The 25,122-nt window shown below is 41.4% G+C and overlaps 2 protein-coding genes across 3 annotated transcripts; one reads left to right on the plus strand and one right to left on the minus strand.

Annotated features, from left to right (window-relative positions):
• The first annotated feature begins 521 nt into the window (after positions 1-521).
• lrrc75ba (leucine rich repeat containing 75Ba) lies at positions 522-14,064 on the plus strand. Its single transcript, XM_046035342.1, has 4 exons — positions 522-1,076; positions 3,922-4,050; positions 4,989-5,101; positions 11,708-14,064. The coding sequence occupies exons 1-4, from the start codon at positions 795-797 to the stop codon at positions 12,312-12,314; spliced, it is 1,131 nt and encodes a 376-aa protein (XP_045891298.1). The 5' UTR covers positions 522-794; the 3' UTR covers positions 12,315-14,064.
• Positions 14,065-15,384: 1,320 nt separating this feature from the next.
• ggt5a (gamma-glutamyltransferase 5a) lies at positions 15,385-22,860 on the minus strand. 2 transcript variants are annotated; one of them, XM_046035339.1, is made up of 12 exons: positions 22,686-22,860; positions 22,162-22,289; positions 21,964-22,059; positions 20,507-20,693; positions 20,272-20,432; positions 19,888-20,034; positions 19,612-19,637; positions 17,932-18,116; positions 17,610-17,701; positions 16,454-16,560; positions 16,187-16,297; positions 15,385-16,111 (listed from the first exon to the last, which is right to left on the minus strand). In XM_046035339.1, the coding sequence occupies exons 1-12, from the start codon at positions 22,850-22,852 to the stop codon at positions 15,965-15,967; spliced, it is 1,554 nt and encodes a 517-aa protein (XP_045891295.1). In that variant the 5' UTR covers positions 22,853-22,860; the 3' UTR covers positions 15,385-15,964. The 2 variants fall into 2 exon arrangements, with proteins under 2 accessions (XP_045891295.1, XP_045891294.1); XM_046035338.1 differs by having other exon boundaries at positions 19,507-19,637.
• Positions 22,861-25,122: the final 2,262 nt, after the last annotated feature.

Consider the following 25,122-nt stretch of genomic DNA (forward strand, 5'->3'; position numbering starts at 1 on the left):
TGTGACTTGGATGTTCTCCAAATTCAAAAGATTTAGTGGAGCTGGGACATATGCAAACAGGGTTTGACAGCTCATCCAATCACTGACTGAAAACAAGATTGCCAAAAGATAAATTCATATAATGTACAGGGCCAATGCCAAAGCACATGTTTGGGCAACTGGAGGGAAAAGACAAACTTTAAGTTCTTCTGAAGGATAAATCTGACAACTCCATTAGAAACATAGTCTACCCCTCAAGACAAACTGAAACTTTTTGATACATTTTTAGTTATTTAGCAGACTTCCGAGTGATTTGTCAGATTGTGCATCGGTCGCATGACATTAAAAGCAACACTGACATCCTTTATTATTTTATTCTTTCTTGTAGCTGCACAGAGAGGGAATTCAAGCCTGGGAGGGGAGACGCGCATCGGGCACCAGATGCTGTGATTGGTCAGACGCTCCACGTTGCACAAACCTAAACAGCAGCGTAGAGCAGAGACGGCCGGAGGATGAAGCAGCCGGAGCATCCTCATCATCCGAATCAGGCGCACGTAGCTCGCGGTGGGGGGAGAAATAAAACAGACAGACCCGCGACGGGTGCATGAGATAATTGGTAATAAATCAGACTGTGATATCGTGTGGTTCTGCACCGGATCCAGGGAGCAACGCAGCGCCAGACAGCACGGCGCTGTTCTCTATACCATCCACTGAGGAGCATCTGCTGGCAGAAAAACAGGGGCTGATCATGAGCTGGTCCTTTTGTGTCTGAGCTGCAATACAAACTGCGCCTGCATCTGTGGGAAAATAACACAATGGGTTCCAGACTGAGCAGGCAGAGCAGCCTGGACAATGAGAATTTCTCCAAAAAGCGACGCAAGCTTCTAGATAGCACCGGAGAGAACGACAGGGGCAGCCGGGGCGGCGGGGACTTTCTGTTTGCACTGATGCTGAAGTCAGACAAACTGCCTGGGATGCTGCGTAGGACCAACCACAGCCCGTACATGAGGCGAGTGGCGTGGATCAAAGAGATACAGAAGCTGCTCCGTGACCGCAGGATAGAGCAGGCAACCGACGTGCTCAAATTACTGAGGAAGGTAAGTGGAAACTGCACACAGCTCAGCCCGAGCACAGGGAAGTCAGACCTGTTTACATTCAGCGTGTGCCCTGCTTTGATGCTCATGCAACCATACCTCATCAAACCATCCCAAAGCAACATACAGAGAACAAATAGGAGCTGTTCGTGTGTGTGACTGCAGTTTGATGTGTTCTGCGTGTCCACAATCTTGCAGTGGCACCGATGCCTTAGCCCCCTCCTGCATGCTATGCTCCTGGCTTCTGACCTCGGACTCCAGTCCACTTCACCCCTATTTTCCCTCTTGTGGCGACTCTGCGTGCGTGGCCTCACTGCTTCGGCCACTTCCTCCAGAAGTATTTGTTTTTATAGAAAGTAGGCCACTGGCAGAGCATTGTCCGTGTCATTGTTTCAGCGGCAGACACAGTGTGTGACTCACCACAGTGTTCACTTTCACTGTGGGTAAACGTGCCCTGTGTTGACATTTGATCTGAAAGGATAACCTGCATTCTAAACTGCATGCGGTGTGTCAATGCATTGTCCCAAATGTCATTGTCTTTGGATGCGATCTGGACATAGATTCCACAAACACCACATGGGATGTGGAGCCCAATCCCCCGCGCCACTACCATCGCTACAACTGTCCTTGTTTCCGCAATACTTTTCCTCAGGCTGTCCTAACGCTCCCATTAGAGCACCTGCCCCCTCCACCCCTCTTCGCTCCTAATCTCTCTCTCTCTGTGTAATGGCCTGTGCTCCAGCAACAACAATATAAGCCCAGGAGTTTTGTATTGTGTTCCACAGCAGAAAATGTTGTTATTCTCCAAAATATAACATAACTCTCACTTCGAGCAAGGTCACAGAAACGAAAATCTATACCGGTGTCATTGCTTTTATAGTGTAATTTTCAGACTGCGTTGTGCACTTTGCCGTGATGAAAACCTCGCTATTTTTGTTGATTGTCATGGAGGGATTAGACTAATATTGTGATGAGTTGGGATTTTGTTTGTTTTGGGCTTTTTTTTTGCCTTTCTGGTTGATGGAAATACCTCAACCCAAAAGGCCCAAACACGACTGTTTTTATTGTTTTTTTGAAAACCTTTTGTTGCAGCACATTTGATGCCGTCTTCATTGACCATGACAGTAGTTTCAAGCATGTAGTCTGTAGTCGTGACCTGAAGCCTAAAGGCTGGTACGCACAGCTCCACTGTTTACTAGGCCTAAGAGATGTTGGATCAGAATCAGAGGTTTTCAACGTCTTTCTCACCTGCTGTGTAGCATTAAAACATGTGTAAAGGAATATGTAGGTGCATCGAAGATGAGACAGCAGCATTGGCGACCTCATTTGTTTGCTTGCCCTCATGCTCTCCCCTGCCTTTTAGCTGTCGGCCAGTCCAGCGTTAATTAGAAGCCTTTGACACAGGAGGGAGTGCAACCTCCTTAATCAAGCCGAGGAGATAAACTGGCATCCAAGGCTCCATGACAGCCACATCACAGGGGACATGGGCTCGCTTCCTCTAAATGAGCTCGACTTTTATTAAATAAGCCTTACTTCATCTGCAAGCAGGCGGATGTCTGAGAGATTCTGGTGTCTGAATTAAAAGGGAGTTCGTGGCAGAGTTAATTGACGTGTGACAGTGAGCTCTGCTCGAGATATGAAAAAGATCTGCGCTTTGCTGCAGATGTGGGAAAGATGCGTGGCTTCACGCACGTGACAATCGATCGTGTCTTTTCAGAACGGAGATATTTTTATACCTTGTTTCTCAGAAGGGCAGACGCGGTTTCTCCCCCGCCTTGGGTTCAGTCTGCGTTTAGTGTTGCCCTCGTTATAGAGGGAGTTAATACGGAGCTGCCAGCCTTCCACTCAAACGGTCTATTACAGTGTTGTTTTGGAGAGGGAAAAGGTGCATACAGTGCCTACTGTATGCACCTTTTCCCTTTATCTCAATAGGTTCCTTCTGGCATTAAAGATGCATGGGCTGCACAAGTGCTTGTCATCAGTTCGCCTCATTAGGGGCCTTGAGGATGGACTGTTGATGAGCACAGATTGTACAATTCAGTACACACAGCTGCACTGTCTCATTACACTGAAATCTCTTGTTTCTACTGCCGATCCTTTTTAATTTGTCATATTTAGAGTAAGCTGCCATGATGGCCGTCAGTTCTGACATCTTTGCAGATGTATTTATGTGCTGCATAAACATTTTATTCACATCTACTAACTTAAGTGCCCCTGTCATATCTTCATGAGGTGAAAGGAATTACAAAACCAAGAAAAATACCTTAATTGTCATTAGAGAGATACATATGAAGTAAAAATAGCTCAGGGATTAAATTCATTTTTGAGTTTTCACAGGAGAGTTTTGAAAGCTCAAGGATAGTAGAATATTCCCATCTCATATTGGAATATGTATAGTCCTTAAAGTATGGGAAATTTTCCTTAACAAATAACCAAAATCGACAAGGATATCACATCAGATCAGATGTGAGTCAAGAGTTGTCTTGTTTGTGCAAACACTACATGCTGTGGCATGTTGGGATTTGCACTGTGGCTTGATGCCATGGAGGTGTGATTATATACCAAAACACTGCATTCCCTGTGACTCCCCTTAGATTTCACTTTCCTACTGTAGATGAAAAAGCTCCTGTCTCTTTTAATGAATATTTAAAACAAAACACTTCTTTTATCTTTCCATCCCGAGTCACATTGCCCTTGACGCAGCGGGGCCCTGGTTAAATCACTAATGCATTTTCTTTTCAGGCCCAAAGTCACATTTTTATATACTTAATTGCAATTAATGCAGGATGTTTTACACAATTTCATTTTGCTGTGAATATGACACCTCTCATCTTGTCTGCTTTGGTAGGATCTTGGTTTGGAGGGCTCCTCGCTCAACGACATCTTATACAAAAACGCTGCCTTCCTCAACCTGGTGGACCCGATCTCACACGAGCTGCTGCTCAGCTTGGCTCGAGAGATGCAGTGTCCCAAGAAGGTCAGCTCGCTTCGTTCTCCTTTCTGTAACGCTCGCAGAGTATCCACAAAGATCAAGCCTAAAGTCGGTATCTTGGAAAAGAAAGCATTCTACGAAAAACACTCCCCTGAGGGTTTCCTTTAGTTACGTAATGAGTTCTCAAGATCATTGAAAATCCAATCTGAGGATGTTATCGACTTAGAATTGTACAGATGGATGGTTGAAAGAAATTCTACAGACACATGTTCGGTGCAGCTAGAGATTGAAATAGATGTTTAGTATGAATCCTAGATATTATGGTTCTTTAATTTTCTTTCTGCCATTTTTTTCTGTGCAGTTTGTTGAATATATGGAACTATGTTTTTCTCAGTCATACCTGAAAACTCATTAAACTGAAGTACTTGTAATTATCAGCAAAATTACAAGTGATAATTCTCCAAAAAAAATAAAAAGAACTAGCACATTGAATGAAAAAGGGCTGCGTTTTGTGCACAGAAAGAACTTGATAACTCAGTGGCGATGTAGGCAACGGCCACCAGCAGCCACAACACGGTTAATGAACAGAAATTACCAGCGGCTGTGTTGAATCTCACCTCTCCTGTGAACTTCCTGTGTTTTCCCCACTGATGCACACTACATATGATTAGATTTTCTTCCTCCAGCAAGGCAGCTACGTATATTGTGTTTTTGTTCAGGAGTAGCTTAAGGCGGCGTGAACAATAACAAACCATTTCCTCGTTCATGTGAAAGATGTTTGCAGGTTGATACGTTTTAGAAAATGGTTGAAACTTTGCAGGATTTAAAGCCCTTACAGTGTGAAACAATCAGGGCTACACTGTAAAGATGCTTTCTCTCTCACACACGAGCAGAAAACCTCATTTTGAAAGCAGCAGCTTCACTACTGTTAGTCTCTTTCTTGCGTTCGCTATTATGAATGCTCTTTCTGCTCTGTTCTACAGGATGCAGACACCATAAAGTCTTCTGATAAGATTTGCAGACAGCTGATCTACCACCTGACCCCGCACTCAAAGTGGCTGAGGCAGAGCATGTCCAGACGGAAATCCCAGGCCTGGTAAGCCCTCCTGTCCAGACATCCAGTGTGTAATAAATCTGCAGCTCCGCACAACAGAGAACAGGGCAGAGATTTCCATCTTTGTAGCTGACATTGAACTAGGACAGAGCTGGCCACAGGCTGACCTGATGGGAATGTCATGGTAACCACAGCTGTCAATCATCTATCTTTTTAAGTGCTTAGGTCCTTGCAGTGGATGTGACTTGCCACTGACCTTTCTCCCTTTAAAAGTGGCACAGCAACACAGTTGTCCATTTATTTGCTGATGAAAAGCTGGGAGGTTTATGTTAAAATGTAAATTATCCCCGTCTTGCTGAAAAGGTGAATTGCGTTTGATGTGCAAATGATGAATAGAGATTTGGCCTGTGCACAAATAGGTTTTTTAGGTGCTTGGTAATCTTGTTCATGAACAAAACAGAATCTTTCTCATGTAATTGCATATTCTACAGCAGGCTAGACACTCCAAATAATGCATTCATTGTCTGAAGATGAAAATGCTCTCAGGATTGAGGAGACAACGCGAACACAGTGAGGTGAGACAGGTTCATTATGAGTCGGTCAGAGGTATCAACACACACAGACAGAGGAAAGCGAAGACGTATTCTCAGGGATCATGGCGGGATCAGACACTTTACTGTCGTGCTGCACAAGCAATTTGTTGTGCTTGTGGACATTTAATTCAGCCGAGAAGAGGAGAGACACGACGGGGTTTAACTGACACCGACAGCATCTCTGAAAATGTGCAGATACATACGATTGCTAAATTCCATGCTGAAGGGGCTTTTTTTCCTTAGTCATGTTGTTGGCTTCATAGACCTACAGAGAGAGAGACGGTCTGACACTGGCTGAGACAGCAGGAGCAACATGAATCATTAAAATTAAAATCCACCCTAAAACAGAATATTAATGCAGAAGATGCCGTGAGTTCTGACAGCTTCATCTGCTGTTGTGTTCATGAACAAATACCAGCCAAAGCCAGAGAGAGACGAGACAGGGTCGGTCTGCCGCTCACTGTGAAGAGGAAAATCACCTCACAAACTCAATTTCTTTTATAAAACCAGCTATGTAATAATTCCGAATTCTGACAAATATTCCCTGGGTGCACGGTTAGTTTTTCGTTTACTGTTATTGAAGAGAGCAGCTCAGCTCAGGTTGGAGTGTATTGCATTATAGTGTGGTCCTGTGGGGTTGGGAAGGTTCAGAGATTGTTAAAGAGACAGTTCAACATTTTGGGAAATACACAATATATACGCTTTCTTGTCTTAACTTAGAGAAAATATGCCACTTTAATGTCTGTGCACTATATATGAAGCTACTGCCAGCAGGTGCTTACTGGGAAACAGATGGGGTTCGGGTTAGCCTGGCTTTGGCCCCATCCACACTACTGCGTATTTGTTTTAAAACGGAGACCTTTTGATACATTTGCACCTCCCGTCCCACACTAAAACGGCGGAAACGGAGAGCTAAAATAAAGAAGTTTGGAAACGCTGCCGAACCCGTTTTTCGTTTTGAAACTCCGGAGGGCGTTTTAGTGAAGACAGACAAAAACGGAGGACTTTAGAAACGCAGACGCTCACGCTCGGCTCTCTGAGAAGGTCTTATAAGTCATGCAAAGCAGAAACACGACAGAATTTTTGACATGGTATTTTTATTAAAAGATTCTTTACCGTGCAAATAAAACTTATCTGCCTACACTTGTACTGTGCATGTCGCCGTTTACTTAACGTAACAATCCCAGCTCATTATTGGTCCATACAAATAAAATCTGGTCTGATTCTTCGTCTGCATTTCTTTACTCTTTCACCAAATCTTCTCTAAGTACAGCTTCAGACCATCTGCTTCATGTTTACACCGTACGCGCATGCCCAGTGTACCAGAACGGCCACTAGATGTGGGTTTTTTCAGTCGTTGTGATGTAGACGGAGTCCAACTCTGATACGCAGCTAAAATGCTGGTGTTGATGGAGATTGTATTCGTTTTAATTCTCCGTTTGTAATCTAAAATGAAGTAGTGTGGATAGGGCCTTTGTTTAATAGATCCAATTAAAATGTTGTCCATACAAAAACTAAAGTATAAAAATGTAAAGAGGTCCTTTTACAGGGTTTGGTGCAGCAGTGTTTCTTGGCCTGTAAAACCACATATTGTTGTTTTTACACCTTGGTTTGTGTAGGCTACAGGTTAAACAAAGATATAACATAAACATCAGTGAGCTTAACAGGTAGACATATTTTCTACTTTTGGACAGAGCCAGGCTAGCTGTTTCCCCCTGTTTCCAATCTTTATGCTATGCAAAGCTAAGCTAAGTGAACAATCTTGCAGCTCAGAGTGGACAGAAATGCGAGTGGCATCAACCCTCTCATCCTACTCTCAAAAAAAAGAGATGCCATTAAGCATATTTCCCAAACTTATATTATCATATAAGCATTTAACTGTCCACATTAACAAAAAAAGCATGTCAAAGATGTCATTTTAGGGTGGATTTTTACCAAAGTTTAACTTTGTTCAGCTGCAGGCAAACTGCCCTCATCTGTGCAAAAATGCAACAATCTCACCTTTGTGAGGTTTCTCTGTACTCAGGCGAAACAGAAACAGCTCAGTCCATTTTAATGCCACAGGGTTGTTCATCCCTTCATTATCCAGCATTAGCACTGCACACCGGTTGCTCTAAATACGGTACACACATTTCTGACCGAAATGCCACACTGAATTAATGTCTGAATCTCACTAATCCTGTTAATCTATCTGACTAGTTTATTTGGATTTTGCTAGAAATGTTTAATTTTCTTTTTTTTTTTTCACATTTAATGAAGAGCTTGAAAATAAGCTTGATGGAAGCAGTGACCCAGAAATCCTGCCCGGTGGGGTTCCCACCTTATGGGTGATTTCCAGTGAGCCAACACTTTGGTGACCTTTTTCCTCTTCAATTTTCACACCACTATATTCTTGTTCTCTCAGCCTTATATGACTTTATAATTACCTTGTTCCTTTGTCACCTGTAGGCTCAGAAACAAAATAACAAAAAGTACCGTTTAGTGGCCGCTGCCTCTTTATTTTCCCGTTGCTTATCTTCACTGCGCATCATAAAATGTCACCTCTAAACATTATATTGTACTTTGTAGCATACCGTACATATTAAAGCTTCCTCAGGGGCCCATCAGTCATTTTTTACTGATTGCTGTCCTACGCCAGGAAAATACTGAATAAGATGCAGTTCTCACAGAAAGGACAAAGTGGTTAAAACAGCTCCTCAGGTCGGGTTTTTGACCAAAACATCCACCAAACAAGAAGGTGCGGAGGTGACATTTGTGTGCTTTATTGATATAGACTGTGAACTGTGAGGGTGGACTCCCTGCAGCATGAAGGACAATGCAGTGCTGTGAGTGTGTGTGTGTGTGTGTGATTCCTATCCACGTGTTACATATATAATGCAGCAGAAAGTGGATTGAAAATAAGATAGAAATGTCAGGGAGCAGATGTGATTAGACGGCTCATCTCGTGTCTCTCTTGTGCGGTTTGGCTCCAGCAATCAGAGCGACGCTTTACCGTAAATGACTCTGCAAAAACAGTCCAGGGGAGATTAAGAAGCAAGTGAACTCCTGGAAAATATTTGTTGAAATAAAGTGGGATTTTTACGACACCTGGTATCATCCACCGACAAAGTATGAATTTCTTGCTTTTGTTAAGTAGCATTTCACCACATGATGTGAATATTCATTTTAATAAATCAAAAGAGTGATCTGATTTGCGCTGACTGAATTCAAATGCTGCCTCATTATATTAAATCAGTGACACACAGAGACTGATGAGCCACACAGGGAGACAAGAGATGCAGTCTGTCTAATTGATTACTTAATTATGTAATAGATTTTTATTAGATTACGTGATTTTGCATGTAGATTGGTGAGCATTTACTATTATTAAAATGTTTGTGATATTACTGGATTCAATTCAGCAGACTGTGCTGCATGGAGGGATTATTTCCTCTCTGCCTGCTGCTTAGGACATCTGCTTAGCAACATGTATTGAATGTGATTTGATTTGTAATCAAGAGCACCGTACCTCTGAATAATTTATTTTTTAATCTTTTTTTAATCTCTTCTAATCGCTTACCTATAAACTAGTTTTGTCATTTAAGCTGAACCCTGTTGTCAGTGTTTTTGTTGATGTCAAGACGGGGGGAAAAAAGCCGCTCGAAGTTATCAGCGACTGGTATCAGATTAATCTGGAGGAAGGATGAAAGAGGCTCCAGGAGAGGACGCCTCAGACATCACTTTTTTCTGCTTCCTGAGCTCAAAAGAATGAGTCTGTCTGAGAAAGACAGACAAAAGCGGAGTTGTGTGATCGAAACCTATTCACACCTGCAGGGGAGCCTCTGCCAGGCCGCAGCCATTAGGACTTTTGTGCCTCTGGAGAAAATGAGGTTTCTGTCATATAAAAGGCTGCGGGGGCCACACAATAGAGAGGGGGAGGACGGAGGCTCACAAGACTTTGATAAAGACACAGCAGCCTTGACAAACGTCTTTATCTCATAGATTTTGTGCTCAACAGCCGATTAAATTCTATTTTAGCCCGGCTTCATGACTGGATTTTATACTTCTTGTTTGGGTTTTGAAATTAACACAAACGCTCTAATGCTTGACGTTTCTGCTCATCAACCCACCACCTGCTTGTAAAATGTCACTGCTCAGGGCACATCCATTTCAAGCTTGACCAAAAAAACACTTCAAAGCATCCCAAGCGACAGGTACTGCAGTGGATGTAACAGGAAGTCACTGGGCGCCGGAGGATGCCATAATTCACTCTGACACCGAATCAGCGTTAGAGGCCACTTCACTAACAGCTCAAGTTAAACACACCACATCCTGGGAGGGGTGGAATAAGCACTGGTAAATGGGGCTGACTGGAAACAAAAGGGCAAGGAAGTGTGTAAATAATGGACAAATATTTTCCGCTGCAATGAAAAGCAATAGCTAGTGTTACACAAAAATATCAGAGTATCACTTATGTTCAGATACAGTCTCAAATTCTGTTTGTATTACACAATATCCGGAAAGAGATTTAAGATTTTTAAAGGCTTGTGCTGTGAGTCCGTACACCAAAACAGACAGATGCCCTGCACAAAAAGCCTTAGCTCCACACAGAAAATGAAGCTTCCTTAAATGACAGTCACTTCAAAATAAATCACCTTAATAACAATGTGTCAAATGCAAAAACCATCACCCAGATAAAACTAGAAAATAGCCAGCCAAGGTTACACAAACTCCTAAATGTGTCATTTTAATAACAGGAACTGTTAAGTCCAATGAGCTGGAATCCAGTCACATAGAAAAGTGAGTTTCAGAACAATCAGCTTCTCTGAAAGCAGAGCGGTAACTATTTTTATAGAAACATGAAGCCCTTATGAAAATTGGTGGATGGGTGCAAATATCGTCATGTTGCTGTATGGCCCACTGATCAACAGAAGCAATATTTAGTAATGTTGATGGGTCACAATCCTGAAACAACATTAATACCCAGTTTCTCTCTTTCTCTGTCTCATTAAACGGATCTGTCGATCTGGCCACGACTAAATGTTGTTGGTTTTAGTGCACTGTTGTCTTCTTTACTCCGCTCCACTTCATTTAAAAACAACAATTATAATAATAACTTTTAAAAAACTGAGGCTCCACCCCCATTGTTTTTGGAGTGGCTAATGGGTCTGAACTGGACTTTCCTATGTAATTGGATTACAGCTCATTTGGTGGCATAGGCTATAAATTAATGTATGAAGTAAATATGATGAAACAATCCTTAACTTTACACAGATACATTAAGTGTAAACTAATCATTCTTTGATTCTTTATTACAAGTGAGCAACAAAAATTCATCACGCATCCTGCATTAATTCATGATCATGTAAAAACTCAGTCATGCATTTCTTAGGCATATGTTTGTACCCTTATTATAAAGTGTTAGTGACAATCATACATGTACTTCAATCAAATAAGTGCAGTTGTTCATGAGGAAATAGTGAAAATGTCTAAAAATGCCCTATTTTGCAGTGTTCCACATTGTTGCTTGGCCTAATTTTCACCAAATCTGTCATCATCTAACAAAAAAACATGACAGGGAACGTGACTTCTTTGGTGGAGATAATAACGTCACCTTAACAAAGATGAATCTCTTTCCTTTCCTGTCTTATAAATATAGTCGCTAAAGTATCTTCTATTCAGTTTTGATCTTTTTCTAAAACACATCACAGTTTATCTTTTAGGTGGTAAACAGTCCCGGCTCTGTGCTATAAGGAGCTCTGTGCTCCTGGCCGTCAGAGCTGTAAGCTCAAGCTGCTGGCTCGTTCGGATGTTTTGGCTCCTCTGTTTACACTAGTAAATCCCCATGCTGGAGTCTGTGTGTCAGCCTTCCGCTCCATGCCGACCCAGTCCCCCCCTCTTTTATACAACACAGGAAACACAACATAAAACCGGGGCCTTGTTCCGAAGTCACAAATTGGGGAATCGTTCAAAGATCCTCTCACCCTCCAGCTAAAATCTATGCTGGTTTGGGTATTTTCATGTCCAAGAGTCATCTTAGTAATCCCATTCTGTTTCTTTTCATTTTCCCCGACAGTCTCAAGACAACCCTACAGAAAAAGCTTTCCAGTGACTCAGTTGATCTATCTGGCATCCCCCTGTCCACACGTGATGTCCGCCAAGTCGCCTTCTACCTCCAAACCAACAGAGACAGCATAATGGCCGTGGACATCAGCTTCACCGAACTCCAGGACGAGAACCTGAAGCTTCTCCTGCCTCTTCTCGCCTCGCTGCCCAAACTCAGCACCCTGGCTCTCAACGGTAACCGCCTCACCCTGGCTATACTCAAAGACCTCATGGAGATGCTCAAAGACCCCAAGATGTTCTCCAGCCTGGCCTGGATCGACCTGGGCAACAATGTGGACATTTTTACTATGCCTCAGCCGCTGCTAGTCGCGTTGCGTCGGCGCTGTAGCCTGAAGAGCAGTTTACCAACTATCTACGAGTACACAGAGGGTCAACCCTACTGCTACCACCTGGAGACTTCTATTGAGGAGCCCAGCCACTACGAGGAGGAAGAGGAGGACGAGGACGAGGCGGAGGATGACGAGGATGACATGGGGAACAAGTTCGAGCTGGAGCCGTGGGCTTTAGGGGAGAAGCAGCTCTCCAAAAACTTCACCCTCCACTACTGTGAGAGGTGATGGGGTATTTCCTCTCTTAGGCTCTTTCAACTGTGGTTGAAATGTCGTCCCACAGTGTTCTGTTAACGTCCTTCGCCCTTTCGCCCTCACACCACGAGCCCAGTCACCCTCCGAGGCACGAGGGAGATCTGTGCCCACATTGTGAACTTCCCGTCCCGACACGGCTACCAAGCTATTCCTAACCATCTCTGAGTTAACCCACACAAGATGACAGTGGAGTGACGGTCACGACGGCAGACTTACTGTGTTGGTGGATGGTGCTCTTGGGAACAAGGTGCGGTTTCATTGGAGGGGGGCTGGAAGAGTTAATGAACCGGTGCTCTCTCTCTCTCTCTCTTTCTCTCTCTCTGTCTCTCTTGCTCTCTCTCTTTCCCTCCACCTCTCTATTTCTCTCTTTCTCTCTCTCTGATGGTGGCAGCCGAAGAGCCAGTCCCAAGGAGATTTAGATCAGTTGGTTAGATGGAGGAGCAGCATCCCGGCGGTAGCTGAAGTGGAACTCGAGTTAGTTTGGAAACAGAGGGTCCCTCTGGGTTCTCTACCAGGACTGAGACTATCTCTGGCAGGCAGGGCCTAGCTCCACATTGTGTGTTCTCTGTTAATCTCTCAACAAAAGCTATGACACAAGTTCAACAGACTATACAGCGATGACCCGTCACGTGACGCCGGCAAAACTGCTAGGTCAAGACTTTTTGCGTTTTCCCCCCCTTTCCAAATGTCCACTTGTGAATACCCACGCAGCCCTTGTGTAGATGTAAATGTGGACACAAAACATGGCTCTGTTGTGTTTCCACGGGCTATTTCTGTGCACTTTTGGTGAACAAAGCAATCTTAGAAGACAACAGGTAGGACTTAACAATGGATAGCTGTCACTGATTGTTTTTGTACTTGCCTAAATGCTGATATTCACCTCTTTGTAAGTATTGAGCTGTTGTAGTAATCACCACAGTATTTCAGTGTGTTTATGACACTACAGCCAACTGTTGCTGCGGGCCACCAAGTCTGAGCAGTGCCCAAACTGCCAGACCCACTGCCGTTTGTCTCTACAAATATGTCGTCATTTCTTTTTATTGATGTAGCCCTGTGTTTGCTATGTGAGGCAGCCATGACTGTTATCTATTGGTTGTAGTCTGTCTACAGTAGCACATAATTATTAAGTTAGACTGACCGAGACTCTGCAGTGCACTTTAATGAACTCTTTTTTATATATATTTCAGTCTCTCCATATAGCATATACTCTGTGTCCATTGTTTAACATATATAGAGATATTTAAAAAGCTGAAGCCGAACAGATACCTCTTTAAGGTAAAATGATGACCAAATGGCTTATGATTGTTAGAAGGATCATTAAAAACAACATACCTGCATCCCCAGATATATAATAAGTGTGTGTTATATGTGTTTGTAAATGTAAAATGTCTGATGATGTCTACTGTAATTATTTGTGTTATTGTTTTGGTGTTTCGTCTTTTGTCCAACTCTGTAATTATAATAATGACTCTAATGAATATGAAACTGAGCGGAGTGACCTCCTAGTGTAAGCTTGAACAGTAAACAGTAAATAGGGATGTGGCTGATCTGATTACACAGGGAAGCAAAAAAAAAATAGTTCAGTAAATGTAAATTACACTTGGACGCCTTTTATGTCGAATGTTAAATCTCTAAAGTGATGGAGAGCACTGTCCACTTGGTTTGCAGTTTTATGTTCCGTGTGTGTCAACGTGAAACTCTTCCTTGTAGCCTGTGTGTACTTGTCTCACGCCAAACACTGACTGCCAATAAAAGAACCAAACCAAACTAAAAAGTGATGTCTGGATTTGTTTTATTTGGGAGATCTCCAGAATGAAAACAGTGCACTGAACGGTTGCAACATCTGGGTCACAAGCACGACCACACAGCTGCTTTCAGAAACAAACAGAGGATTTAATTACGCAGATTTGTCTGCAAATAGGGCAATAAAACCAATCAGCTCAGACCGTGCTGTATGGGATTGGTTGTTGAGAGTGCTGTACTTGTTTCTGAGCCAGCAGATCATCTTTGTCGCTGTGTGCTATCAGGGAAACGCCTGAGCTGCCGCCGTCTGCCAGGAAAAGGCAGGGTGGTCATCTTAAGTGGCCCTACCCATGATCTTCTCCTGGCAACTTTTTGTTCCTGCTGCCAGACATGGTAATGTGGCATTTGCAACAGGTGGCTCATATAAGGTCATGGCACAGTGTGACTGTCACGACCCCCAAGGTCCAAATACCATGTGACGGGGCAACGGAGTCCACCTCAAAAATCACCAGCATCTTATTATGTGACCTTTTCCTTTCAGGATTGATTTGTGTCCCTGGATTTTTAGTAAAATAACAAAACAAAAAAATCCATTTAATTTATTTTATTGTGTGAATTGAAAACATTTCTCATGCGGGCCTTTGTGCGGAGACGTGAAGTGCATTATATTTCATCACAAACTTTGTCTCAGCAATCGGCTCTCCTGTTTGTATGAGTCACTATTTGATCTGATTATCTTGCTCCAGCTGCCGCATGCTCCGGCACAACATGAAAAATCTTTTGTGAAAAACAGCACAGAGAAGTCACACAGATTGTTCAGAATATATTATGGAACAGAAGAATGGATTTACAGAGCAGATTTCAATGGCAGTGACCTCGGGTTAAGAGGACTGACCGGCTGGCTGAGCTGTGTCCAAAAAAAAGCCCTTGCCATTATTGTCATGTAATGTAGGGATTTATTTTTGTCCTTATATTTGTTATATATATATATAATTTCTTTGCTAATAATATATTTAACTCTCGTCTTATACCGTTTTCCTATTTTTGCACCTTCATTATGTGAAACACCTTTACTATGAAAAACATATGAAGCACTTTTTTAAAAACTGTTGTTGTGTTGAACTCAGGTTATGTCATCCACGTGTTTCTATTAAATGTATTCAAGTGGTATTTAAAAAACCAAAATGGTTTTGACCAGTTTTATTGTTAATTGCCCTTCAAATATGGAAATCTGCATCCTGAAATAGCAGCTTTTAGGGTGTTTTTAGAAGATAGTATTCATTACAGTATATGAAGCATGTAAAAAAAGAACATATTTTATTGAATATTCCAAATTTATTTTTCATTCAAAGCATGTTCCATAAACAGTACAAAAACAGCTCATATAGAGGTGAAAGAACAGCTCCAGTACTAAGAGTGTGGATATTACATTGTTCTTAACCTAATGAGACAGTGTAAAATAGCCTGTTACGTATCCTGTGTCTCAGATTTTAACATGTATGTACTATAAAGTCACTGGTATTATGGTAATGTATAATCACCATGTTTAGTTTTATAATAAAAAGGTGAAAAAAAAAGGCAAGACCTGAAACAGAGCTGGAGAGGCACAGGAGGTCGTATACAGACACGTTTGTTTCTTCTTTCACAGTAAAATCCATCATGTCACAGTTATAATCAGTTCTGTTCAGAGGCCACTTGTTTAACTGCTACATGTTACTGTCAGCGTTCAGCTGAAGAGGCCTGTTATTCAGTGCCTTGTTCGATGATTTCTTCCAACATGACATGTACCATCTGTTGCAGCATTTGTGGGTTTGTGGCTGCAGGATGGTCTCTGTGACATTCAGGCCCTCCTTCATAACCAATGTCACTGGCTCTTGGTCTCAGTAACCGGCTGCTTCACCCAGTTTCCTGGCATCAGACACGGCACAGATGCAGCCGTCCTCCTTCTCCACAGCATTGACCACGTTGTAGAAATGGTTTGCAGTTTCATGTTTGTGTCCCAGCGCTTTCAGAGCCACGATCAAATCCTGCGGGAGAGGAGAGGAGACTCACATGGAGCAAACATGTGTTATTTTAGCAAATAAATGTATTTAGTGGATTACCTTATCAAATGCGGGTTCAAACTTCTCTGTATTTTCAGAGTCGACAAAAACAACCGGAGTGGCGATTGCTTCCTTAAGGTTCTTTCCAAACCAAAGATGATTCATGAGCGTCTGGAAGAGAAGCATATCAATAAAGTGCAGTCTGCCTGATGGGAAAGTGATGATTTCAGAGTGGATGAAGAGCATGCTTGCTTGACAACAGTGAGGGGCATTAGTCTGCAGCAATTTATCTTAATGGCACTTAGTGTGATTGTCCTGGAGACATACCGAGGCGATCCCAGTTGTGATCATACTCCCACCACTCGCTCCAATCACCAGCATCTTCGACTTAGACTTCAGCACAGCGGGGACCATGGAGGAGGGAGGCTGCTCCCCTGCGAACACAACAAAAGCCTTGACTGACAGGACAGACGGCTACAATTCAGACTTGTCAATGTGAGAAGAACGAGAAGAAAATCATTAGTAAATGCAATCAGTGGAGTGCCTTTGAATGACGTGAACACAGGAGTGCACCAGAGCATGAAGGGCATTTATTCAACCCTGAAATGACACCAGACAGCAGTGAACGTTCAACGACATGGATGTTTCACCTCGTTTTGATAGTTAATACTAAATTCTCAAGAAAGTGGCACATTAACAACAGGAAATCAAGACATTTATTTTATACAAATTGTGCTTCTACAGTTCAGTTATAATATTGCAGATCGAGAGGGTTTTTTTGAGGTGGAAACCTCTGTTCTAATGTAATAAGACTTCACAGACATGCAAGCTGCTCCGTGACCCTGTACTTAGGTACAGCATTGCTTTGAGCTAAATGCTAACAAAAGCATGCTGGCATGCACATAATGACAGATACTAACATGATGATGTTTAGCAGGTATAATGTTTACCCTTCATTATCCTAGTTTAGCGTGTTAGCATGCTAACATTTGCTTATCAGCACTAAACACAAAGTACAGTTAAGGCTGACAGGAATGTTCTGCGTATCTGGTTGTAAACCAAAGTACCGGACCAATTTAAATTCTGACCTGATGATGGTGAAGTTAATGGATAACCAAAGGTATTACAATTACGTTATACAAAGGTTTTATCCTTTATATCCAAATGTATCACCACCATAAATATAAACAATTCAGATACAGTAAACCAGGCACTCTCCACTCCTGCAGAAGCTAAATACCATTGAAGTACCTCTGGGCAAGGTATTTAACCTTGTACCAGTGGTACAAAATTAGGAGTGAAAGTGTGTACATATGTGCTCACGTCCTTTGAAGCTTTTCCTTCCTGGTCATAAATACATATTTTAATCAAATTAATCAGCACTCCTGGGAACAGTAACCCTTCTCTATGTAACGTATCTTTATTACTTGTATTTCACTACTGTTAAATGAAAATGGAAAACATGTCATGCTGATTTGATTACCAGGAAAGATGTTATCGACTCTCCCACAGAAATCAGATAGTTCGTTGTTGAGGATGACTCCAGTGCTCGGAGAGAATACCTTTGAGCCAAATCTATGAGGAAAATGCATCAACAGAATTAGATCTATTAAAATATTATATATATTATACACTGTGCTGTTATAGAAAGCATTGAGACTGTGGTTAATGGAGTCTTATGAAGTTAAAGATTGCTTTTCAAATTCCTTTTACATAAACACTTTCTTAATCCTCTTCTTTCAAATCAACAACAATATTTGATGGTTAATTTCTCACTGTGAAGCAGACCCCTTCAAAATACTGACATGTGGTTGATGGTGCTGGTGACAGACACAGCAGATCCATCCTCAGCCAGCAAAGACACATGCGTGGTCCCCATGCTGTCCAGATACGGGGTGATGTTGTAATACTGGGAATCGTGAGTCTTGTCTCTGCTGATCAAGCTCCGTATGTGGTTGGCAAAGCTCTCCTCTGTGAACTTCTGGGCCATCTGTGAGAATTACAGAGCATTTAAAAACACACATTTCTGTGGAAAGGTTACCACCGTATTTCAGGGTTCTAGTTTCTTTGCAGAGATAAAGAAAAGAAAAAGAAATGAAAAAAAGTTGCAGTTGCAAGATTCATGATGCATTTTATGCATGTAGAATTTAGGTTTGCCTAGAAACATCCAGTCATAAAATGCATTTATTAGATATTTGAAGGTGATCATTACTGTGCAACAACAAACTTTCACTCAGGGTTAGTTTTACTCAAGTTACACCATGTCAGTGTCTTTTCCGAACTAATAGGAGTCAACCCCTTTACCTTCTCCCACTTAAAGGTTCAATGTGTAAGTTTTAGTGGTATCTAGCGGTGAGGGTTGCGAATTACAACCAGTGGCTCACTGTGCATTCACGTGCTCCTCGGATGGTCCCTTTTCTAGAGTTGTGAAGTCGTTCTTCTGACTTCAGTGTCTGTTCATGCGCTCTTAAGGCGGAATGTGGAATCAACATGGACTCCACTACAAAGATGGATTAGCATTACCAGGAGAAATAAACACACAGACATCTTGTTCACTCTACATGGACAGCAAACTATAATTACATGTTAGCAAAATATGTATATCCAATATGTGATTTTGCATGAATCAAAGTTCTGTGTACTTCTTTATGTCCCATGTACATGTTATTTCTCTTTTTGAAATAAAAGATTTAAGGAAGAAAAAAAGATTCTGATTATTCTGACACCACATGAATGCACAGCTCACCGCTCCCTTTCCAAGCGGGCAGGGAATCTACGGTGGCTGACACGCTCTGTCGGCTCTTGTGCTATATACTTTTAATACATATGGGCTTCCATTTGTCCAAATTTCTCTTCTTTTCTTATTTCTAATAAACCAGTCGACTACTACAACTACTTCTGCTTGTATTTCGTACACAGGCCTATTCAACGTCGCGACGAAACTCGCTCTTAAGAGCCGTTGTCTGTTTGGGTTACTGTAGAAATTGGCGGCACAACATGGTGACTTCCATGTAAGAGGACCTGTGGTGTATGTAGATAGAAATGGTTCATTCTAAGGTAATAAAAACATAACGGTTTATTATGTAAGGTCTTTATACACCACTGAAAACGTAGTTATGTATGTTATATTGTATTTCTGTCAATAGATCCTCCTAAATATTACACACAGAACCTTTAAGGAGAGTGACACAAATACAAAAAACAATCTGATCAAAAAATGTATAAAGTATTACGGTTACACTGTGGCATTGACACATTTTCTGAAGTGAAGTGTCTAAATACTTCTTCCACCACTGGTTATTAGCCACAACTAGACTAAACTACATAAAAAATAATGTTGATATATACAGAAATAATGTGTGAAATATGCACAAACAAACCTTTTCTGAGCTGAACTTTGGATCACGGATGTGGTTCTTTAATCCATTGGCAAATTTAAAAGCTTCAATGTATTGATGATAGGCCCGTGTCTTTTGTTCACCTACCAGAGATGCTGAGTTCAAGTGATATCCTGTAAATAAATAAATAAACATTTTCAATTCCCAGTTTATTGCACTTCCAAATACGTTTGGTGTCTAGATGCTTCCCTTGCATGAAACACACACACTCATTTTGACACCATTATTCAGCCTCCTCATTAAGGTAAACAACTCACGTGCAACATCCACTGAAAGTGTTAATTTGACATGGCTAACAAGCTTCACTGTGTGATTGGAAAGTTTGGATGAGCAGCAGCTCTGCAGTCTGTGTAAAGCGGGAACCTTTCATGATGTTAAGGATGAGGCTGAGGATGATGCCTCCTGCAGGGGGCGGGGGTATGTACATCTGGTACTCTCCCAAAGGAACAACCCACGCATCAGTCACTGTAACTCTATACTCTGCCAAGTCCTGCGCCGTGAGTGTTCCTCCTGGACAAAAACATTGAAACAAATGGTTCTTCTAAGCAAAGCTGAACTAAATGCATCTCAGCTCCACGTAATCCAGACTTTTAATGGATCCAGGCAGCTCACACCGGAGTTTTGTGAGTGATCACTGCAGTGCTTTATAGACCCCATTGATTTGTTAATTTGTAATTATATCATTGTGGCAGGCAGAGATAGAAAATGGTTGGAAAAGAGAGTGTGATGGAAGCCGTCTGACAATACCTGCCTCCTGTATGTCACGGATTAAATCCTCTGCTATCCTTCCAGTGTAAAAAGCGTCTGCCCCGTGATTTGCAATCGTCTCCAAAGTGTCGGCCAGTTTCTCAAACTTCACAATGTCGCCGGTCTTCAGCAAGTTCCCATTCTTATCTGAATACAACTTTCTAACGGACAAAAACAAATTTCACTTGAATGAAAAAAAAGGTTAAATGTGCGTTCAAGTCATATTGTGTCTTACCGTAGTGACAGGGTCTCGTTCCTATCAATGTACGGGATGTATCGACCTTGGATTTGAGGAATAGGAAACCCTTCTCTGGCCAGTTTGATGGTTGGCTGGAAGAGGACGGCCCACGGCAACTTCCCGTAAAGCCTGTGTGCCTGTTCATAACCCCGAATTTCCCCCGGAACCCCAATCCAAGGGCTTCCTGGATGGATAGATGGATAGGCAGGTAGATCAAAGTGATTATGTACATTTACTCAAGTTTACTTTTTACTCCACTAGTTACTGTTTACTTTATATATTAATGTTTACAATTAAAACAATTATATGACGAACTTATAAAATCAAATACATTCAGAGATTAAACCAGTGGCCTCCAAACATTTTGTCTTACTAAACAGCAGAGTAGCCTACAGTGCAGTTGCAGTCACTTTTTAAATTGTTTTTCGACAATTAAAGAAAGATTTCTCCTCTAAACTTCTCACATTGTTCATTGAAATGCCTGTTAAAGCCTGAATGATGTAACATTATCCAAAGGTCCTTTTTATTAATCTTCTCACAAGCACTTAGATTTATCTTGTGACCCTTTGGAGGAGCGCTGATCCCTAGGTTGGGAACCACTGGACTACACTAGCTTAATCTATACGCTAATCTATAATCTTAAAACTTCAGTAGCTTCACCTCAACCTTCTGCAAAATTAAAATGCGTTTTGCACATCAAAGCATCAATATTACAGTAACAATCAAATAATGTAATATGTAGGCCTACTAATCATTCACAGGGACAAGTTTTAGTACTTTTGCTTCGACACTTATTAGATTTTGCAGTTTGGGTACTTCTTCCACTACTGAGGTGTCCTAGGTATGTTGGTGTAGTAATGATTGACATTTTTTAGATGACTAACAGAAATGTATTTGTGGACTCTTCCATACCAATTTTGTTTTTATCTTTTCTCTTCTCTATTTTTCTTTTGACTGATTTTGTACAGTAAATAAAGGTGTTTTCTGCATAATGTTCTCATTATATATATATATTACAGATCGTACTTTCCTGTCTGCTTAAATAGGCTTACAAGCACATGTCGTAACAAGACTAATTGCTATTTTGGGATTCCTGTTTCACTGTGTGTGTGGTCTTGACTGAGAGCTCAGCTCGTGGCCAGTTCATGTCATGGCGGTTGGGCCCCAGGTATGTATACAATCAGCCTCTACGGCATGGGAAGCAAGCACGACAAAGAAGAAATAAAGGCATTTGCATCTCCAAGAAAGGACTGACAATGCCTTCATCCCTGGACCTGACATAAATCTTACTACTAAATGTTCTTGTAAAGAGTTAATGTAAAGAGCTACATATTCAGGTATATCCTGTATCCCAATGCAGGAACCTAGTAACTTAATACCCGGCACAACAGGTAGAGCAAGAAAAAACTAAGGCTGATGCAGATCGTTGATGATCTGATGTGCCGGAGCAGTACCTGCAACTATCTGGAAGGTTTTGGGACATGATGTCAGCAGGTCAGATTTAAACTTCCTGGGCACCGTCTCTCTGGAGTTGATGATTTTCACTTTACCTTTGAAAAGATAGAGGAGATTTATTAGTTAACTATGTCTCCTCAGCAGGACACTAGTTGGGTCTGCTGAATTTTAGAGGACTGAATGAATGTGGCTGTTACCAGAGCTGTCCATCACTGTGAATATGGACCCCCCTCCTATACCCATACTCTGCGGGTTCATGACGGAGGTGCACAGCAGTGCAGCGATGGCGCCATCTACCGCTGAGCCCCCTTTTTGAAGGATGTCCCTGAAAGATTTCACACTCATCAGTAAATCAATCTAGTTTTGTGTTGCTGCGTTATGTACCCTACCTGCTAAAGGGAAATGGCCTGTTAATGTTTTGCATAGGCTGATGTTATATAGCCTAAAGCACCTTCCGTTTCCTTGTTTATGAAGTATGCTGTCCTATTATAATACCTTTATTATCCTATGACATGAAAAGTCTGTTTTGTGAGTTCGGCATTTTTTTCATTGTGGAGAAACAGTATAAACGGATGTTTACGTTTTGCTGGATTAGTAAATCCTAAAGTGTTTCATAAAAATAAACAGTGCATGCTGTACGAGCCTAATTCATGTCCACCTTACTGACCAGAACAAACAAATGTTTTGTGTAGCCATAACAAAAGTGTAAAATGCCACTCACCTTCCAATCGCTGAACATTTTCCAGAGTCTGCAGCCACTGCAGCGCTGGAGAAAGTGTCATCTGGACACTTGCGCCTCACAAGTACAGCAATGCACACAATTATAGTAAGCACAATGAGCAGCATCAGTGCGCAACAAGCGTACACCCTCGCCTTTGACCTCGCCATGGCTACTAACACCTCCGCGATGATCAATGAAGTTCCATCTGACCTTTACAGGTTATCTCCTCTGAAATGTTATAACTTCGTTGACGGAGCCCAGTTGCCCCACAAGGAGGGGCGTGCACCGACCAGCCTGCATGGCTCCACCCTCCGCCTCTGAGCGCAAGAGGAGGGGAAGAAAGTTTCAAAATGTTGAGTCATGCCTGAGGACATTTTCACTTCAGGCTACCCCTTTACCCTGCGGAATTCGTTCGCGTGGACTCGGTCAAGAAGGCCGCCCCTAAATTTGGAGTGTACAAGTTTTCTGACCTTTATGGTAAATGCATTAAAAGGCCCAGCTGACAGGCACTTACCAAAGTGTTGCAGTCTTACCTGAGGGGAGGCCATGCAATCTTCATAGTAGGCTACGGGACGCGAGCGCGTATGCTACAATACAATTTATGGAAAAATAAATTCCTGACAATGACTCATACATTTGAGTTCAGGATAACTTTGACTAAAGACTGAAAATAAAGAATTTTTATAGTATCAATTTAGAGATTTTCCAAAGTAAAATGACCACAGTTGTACCTAAAATGACTTCAAGCGTGATACTCGAGGTGCTGTAAAAACACATTTAATTAAACAGTTTTACTGTATCAATGTAGAACATTTCCAATATAAAAGTCCCACTTTTGTAACATGAAATAGCTACCCTATATTTCATAATTCATAATATTTTAGGTTTCATTTACATTATTTGCGATTAAAGAACAGAACAATGTGTGTTTATTGAAAAATGAAAGGAAATATTAACCCAAACAATCTTTCCCCCCTAAATAAGTATTTCTTCTAAAACTCCTTGCATCAATACTTCATCTATGTCATCTCTGAGTAATCAATGTCAAATTCCCTTTCAGAGAACAAGAGCTTTGATGTTGGATAAACCCATTACTTCCATGAGTAGTTCAAGACACATTTACATTTATTCATTTAGCTGACGCTTTTATTCAAAACGACTTACAATTGCTATACATGTCAGAGGTCGCAGGCCTCTTGCTCAGGGACACAATGGTGGATGGGTCACAGTGGGGGTCTCTCACACCAAAGGCATGAGTCTTATCCATTGCACCATCACCACACTTACTGCTGGACTTCTTAGACTACATTGACAAATACTATTAACTGTTGTTAATAGTTACATGTTACATGTTACACCGCAGTATAATTTGTCTCCTTACATACACAAAACCAGTGGAGAAATGTAACTATTTATTCATGTACTGTACTGAAGTAAAATTTGAGGTACCTGTATAGTTTACTTGAGTATTTCCATTTTTTGCTACTTTATACTACATTTATGTGATAACTTTAGTTGCTAGTTAGTTTGCAAATTCATATCATTAACATAAAATAAAAATCTAACTATAAATTATGATGTATTATTATATATTATTATTATCTAGTCAAATAATCATAGTTATATGAGAATTCCTTTCTCCATTTTTTCTGTTCATGAAAGCACAAACATTATTTATTAAAGGAATATGTCACCTATGATCTTGTATACAAGCTACAACATGTGACCATATCAGTATTTATTATGTAGGGTTTCCCCTCAGAAACTGATGAAATGGCTGCACCCAATTTTAATCTTCAGACGTGTGTGAACCTGTTTCATGTCATCTTAAGAAGTTCAAACTTTACACGCTATTTTCTGTTGATGTGTTAACAGGGTGTCTAATGTCCTCTTAAGTACAGATTTCACGCAGTAATGCTAGGCGCCAAATGGCTAAATTCTCCTGATTTTAGATTTCACCACTAAGAGGGAGTAATAACTCTGTTATTGGCTACTCTTTTGCAATCACACACACACACATCAGCATCGGTCTGAATAGGAACTATACACAAATGCTGTGAAAGTCTTCACCAGTCTCTGAAACATCTTCATCACATCTGAACTTGGCTCAGATGTGATTCTTAACACATAACACACATGGAAATATAGAAATACTTCACGCAGCACTGTGTCTTTGTGGTCATCTCGCTTTTCGCGACTCCACGTTGCTACTTGTAACTTTGTTTATGAAGGTAAAACTACTACAGAATAGAAGTGAGTATTTATAATATATAGTTTAGATAATATTTTAGATCCAAAACGAAGCTGAAAGAAAGGCTGGAAATACAAAAAGGTGCAAAGAATATGTTCGCTACTTCAGAACCACGGACAGCGCTGACCATCCTCATCACCCTCAAATCCCCCACTGGCTCCAGTTTATTGAAATAATTTGATTTAA

The sequence above is a fragment of the Micropterus dolomieu genome, linkage group LG21 (assembly GCF_021292245.1).
Source record: "Micropterus dolomieu isolate WLL.071019.BEF.003 ecotype Adirondacks linkage group LG21, ASM2129224v1, whole genome shotgun sequence".
NCBI classification, from domain to species: domain Eukaryota; kingdom Metazoa; phylum Chordata; class Actinopteri; order Centrarchiformes; family Centrarchidae; genus Micropterus; species Micropterus dolomieu.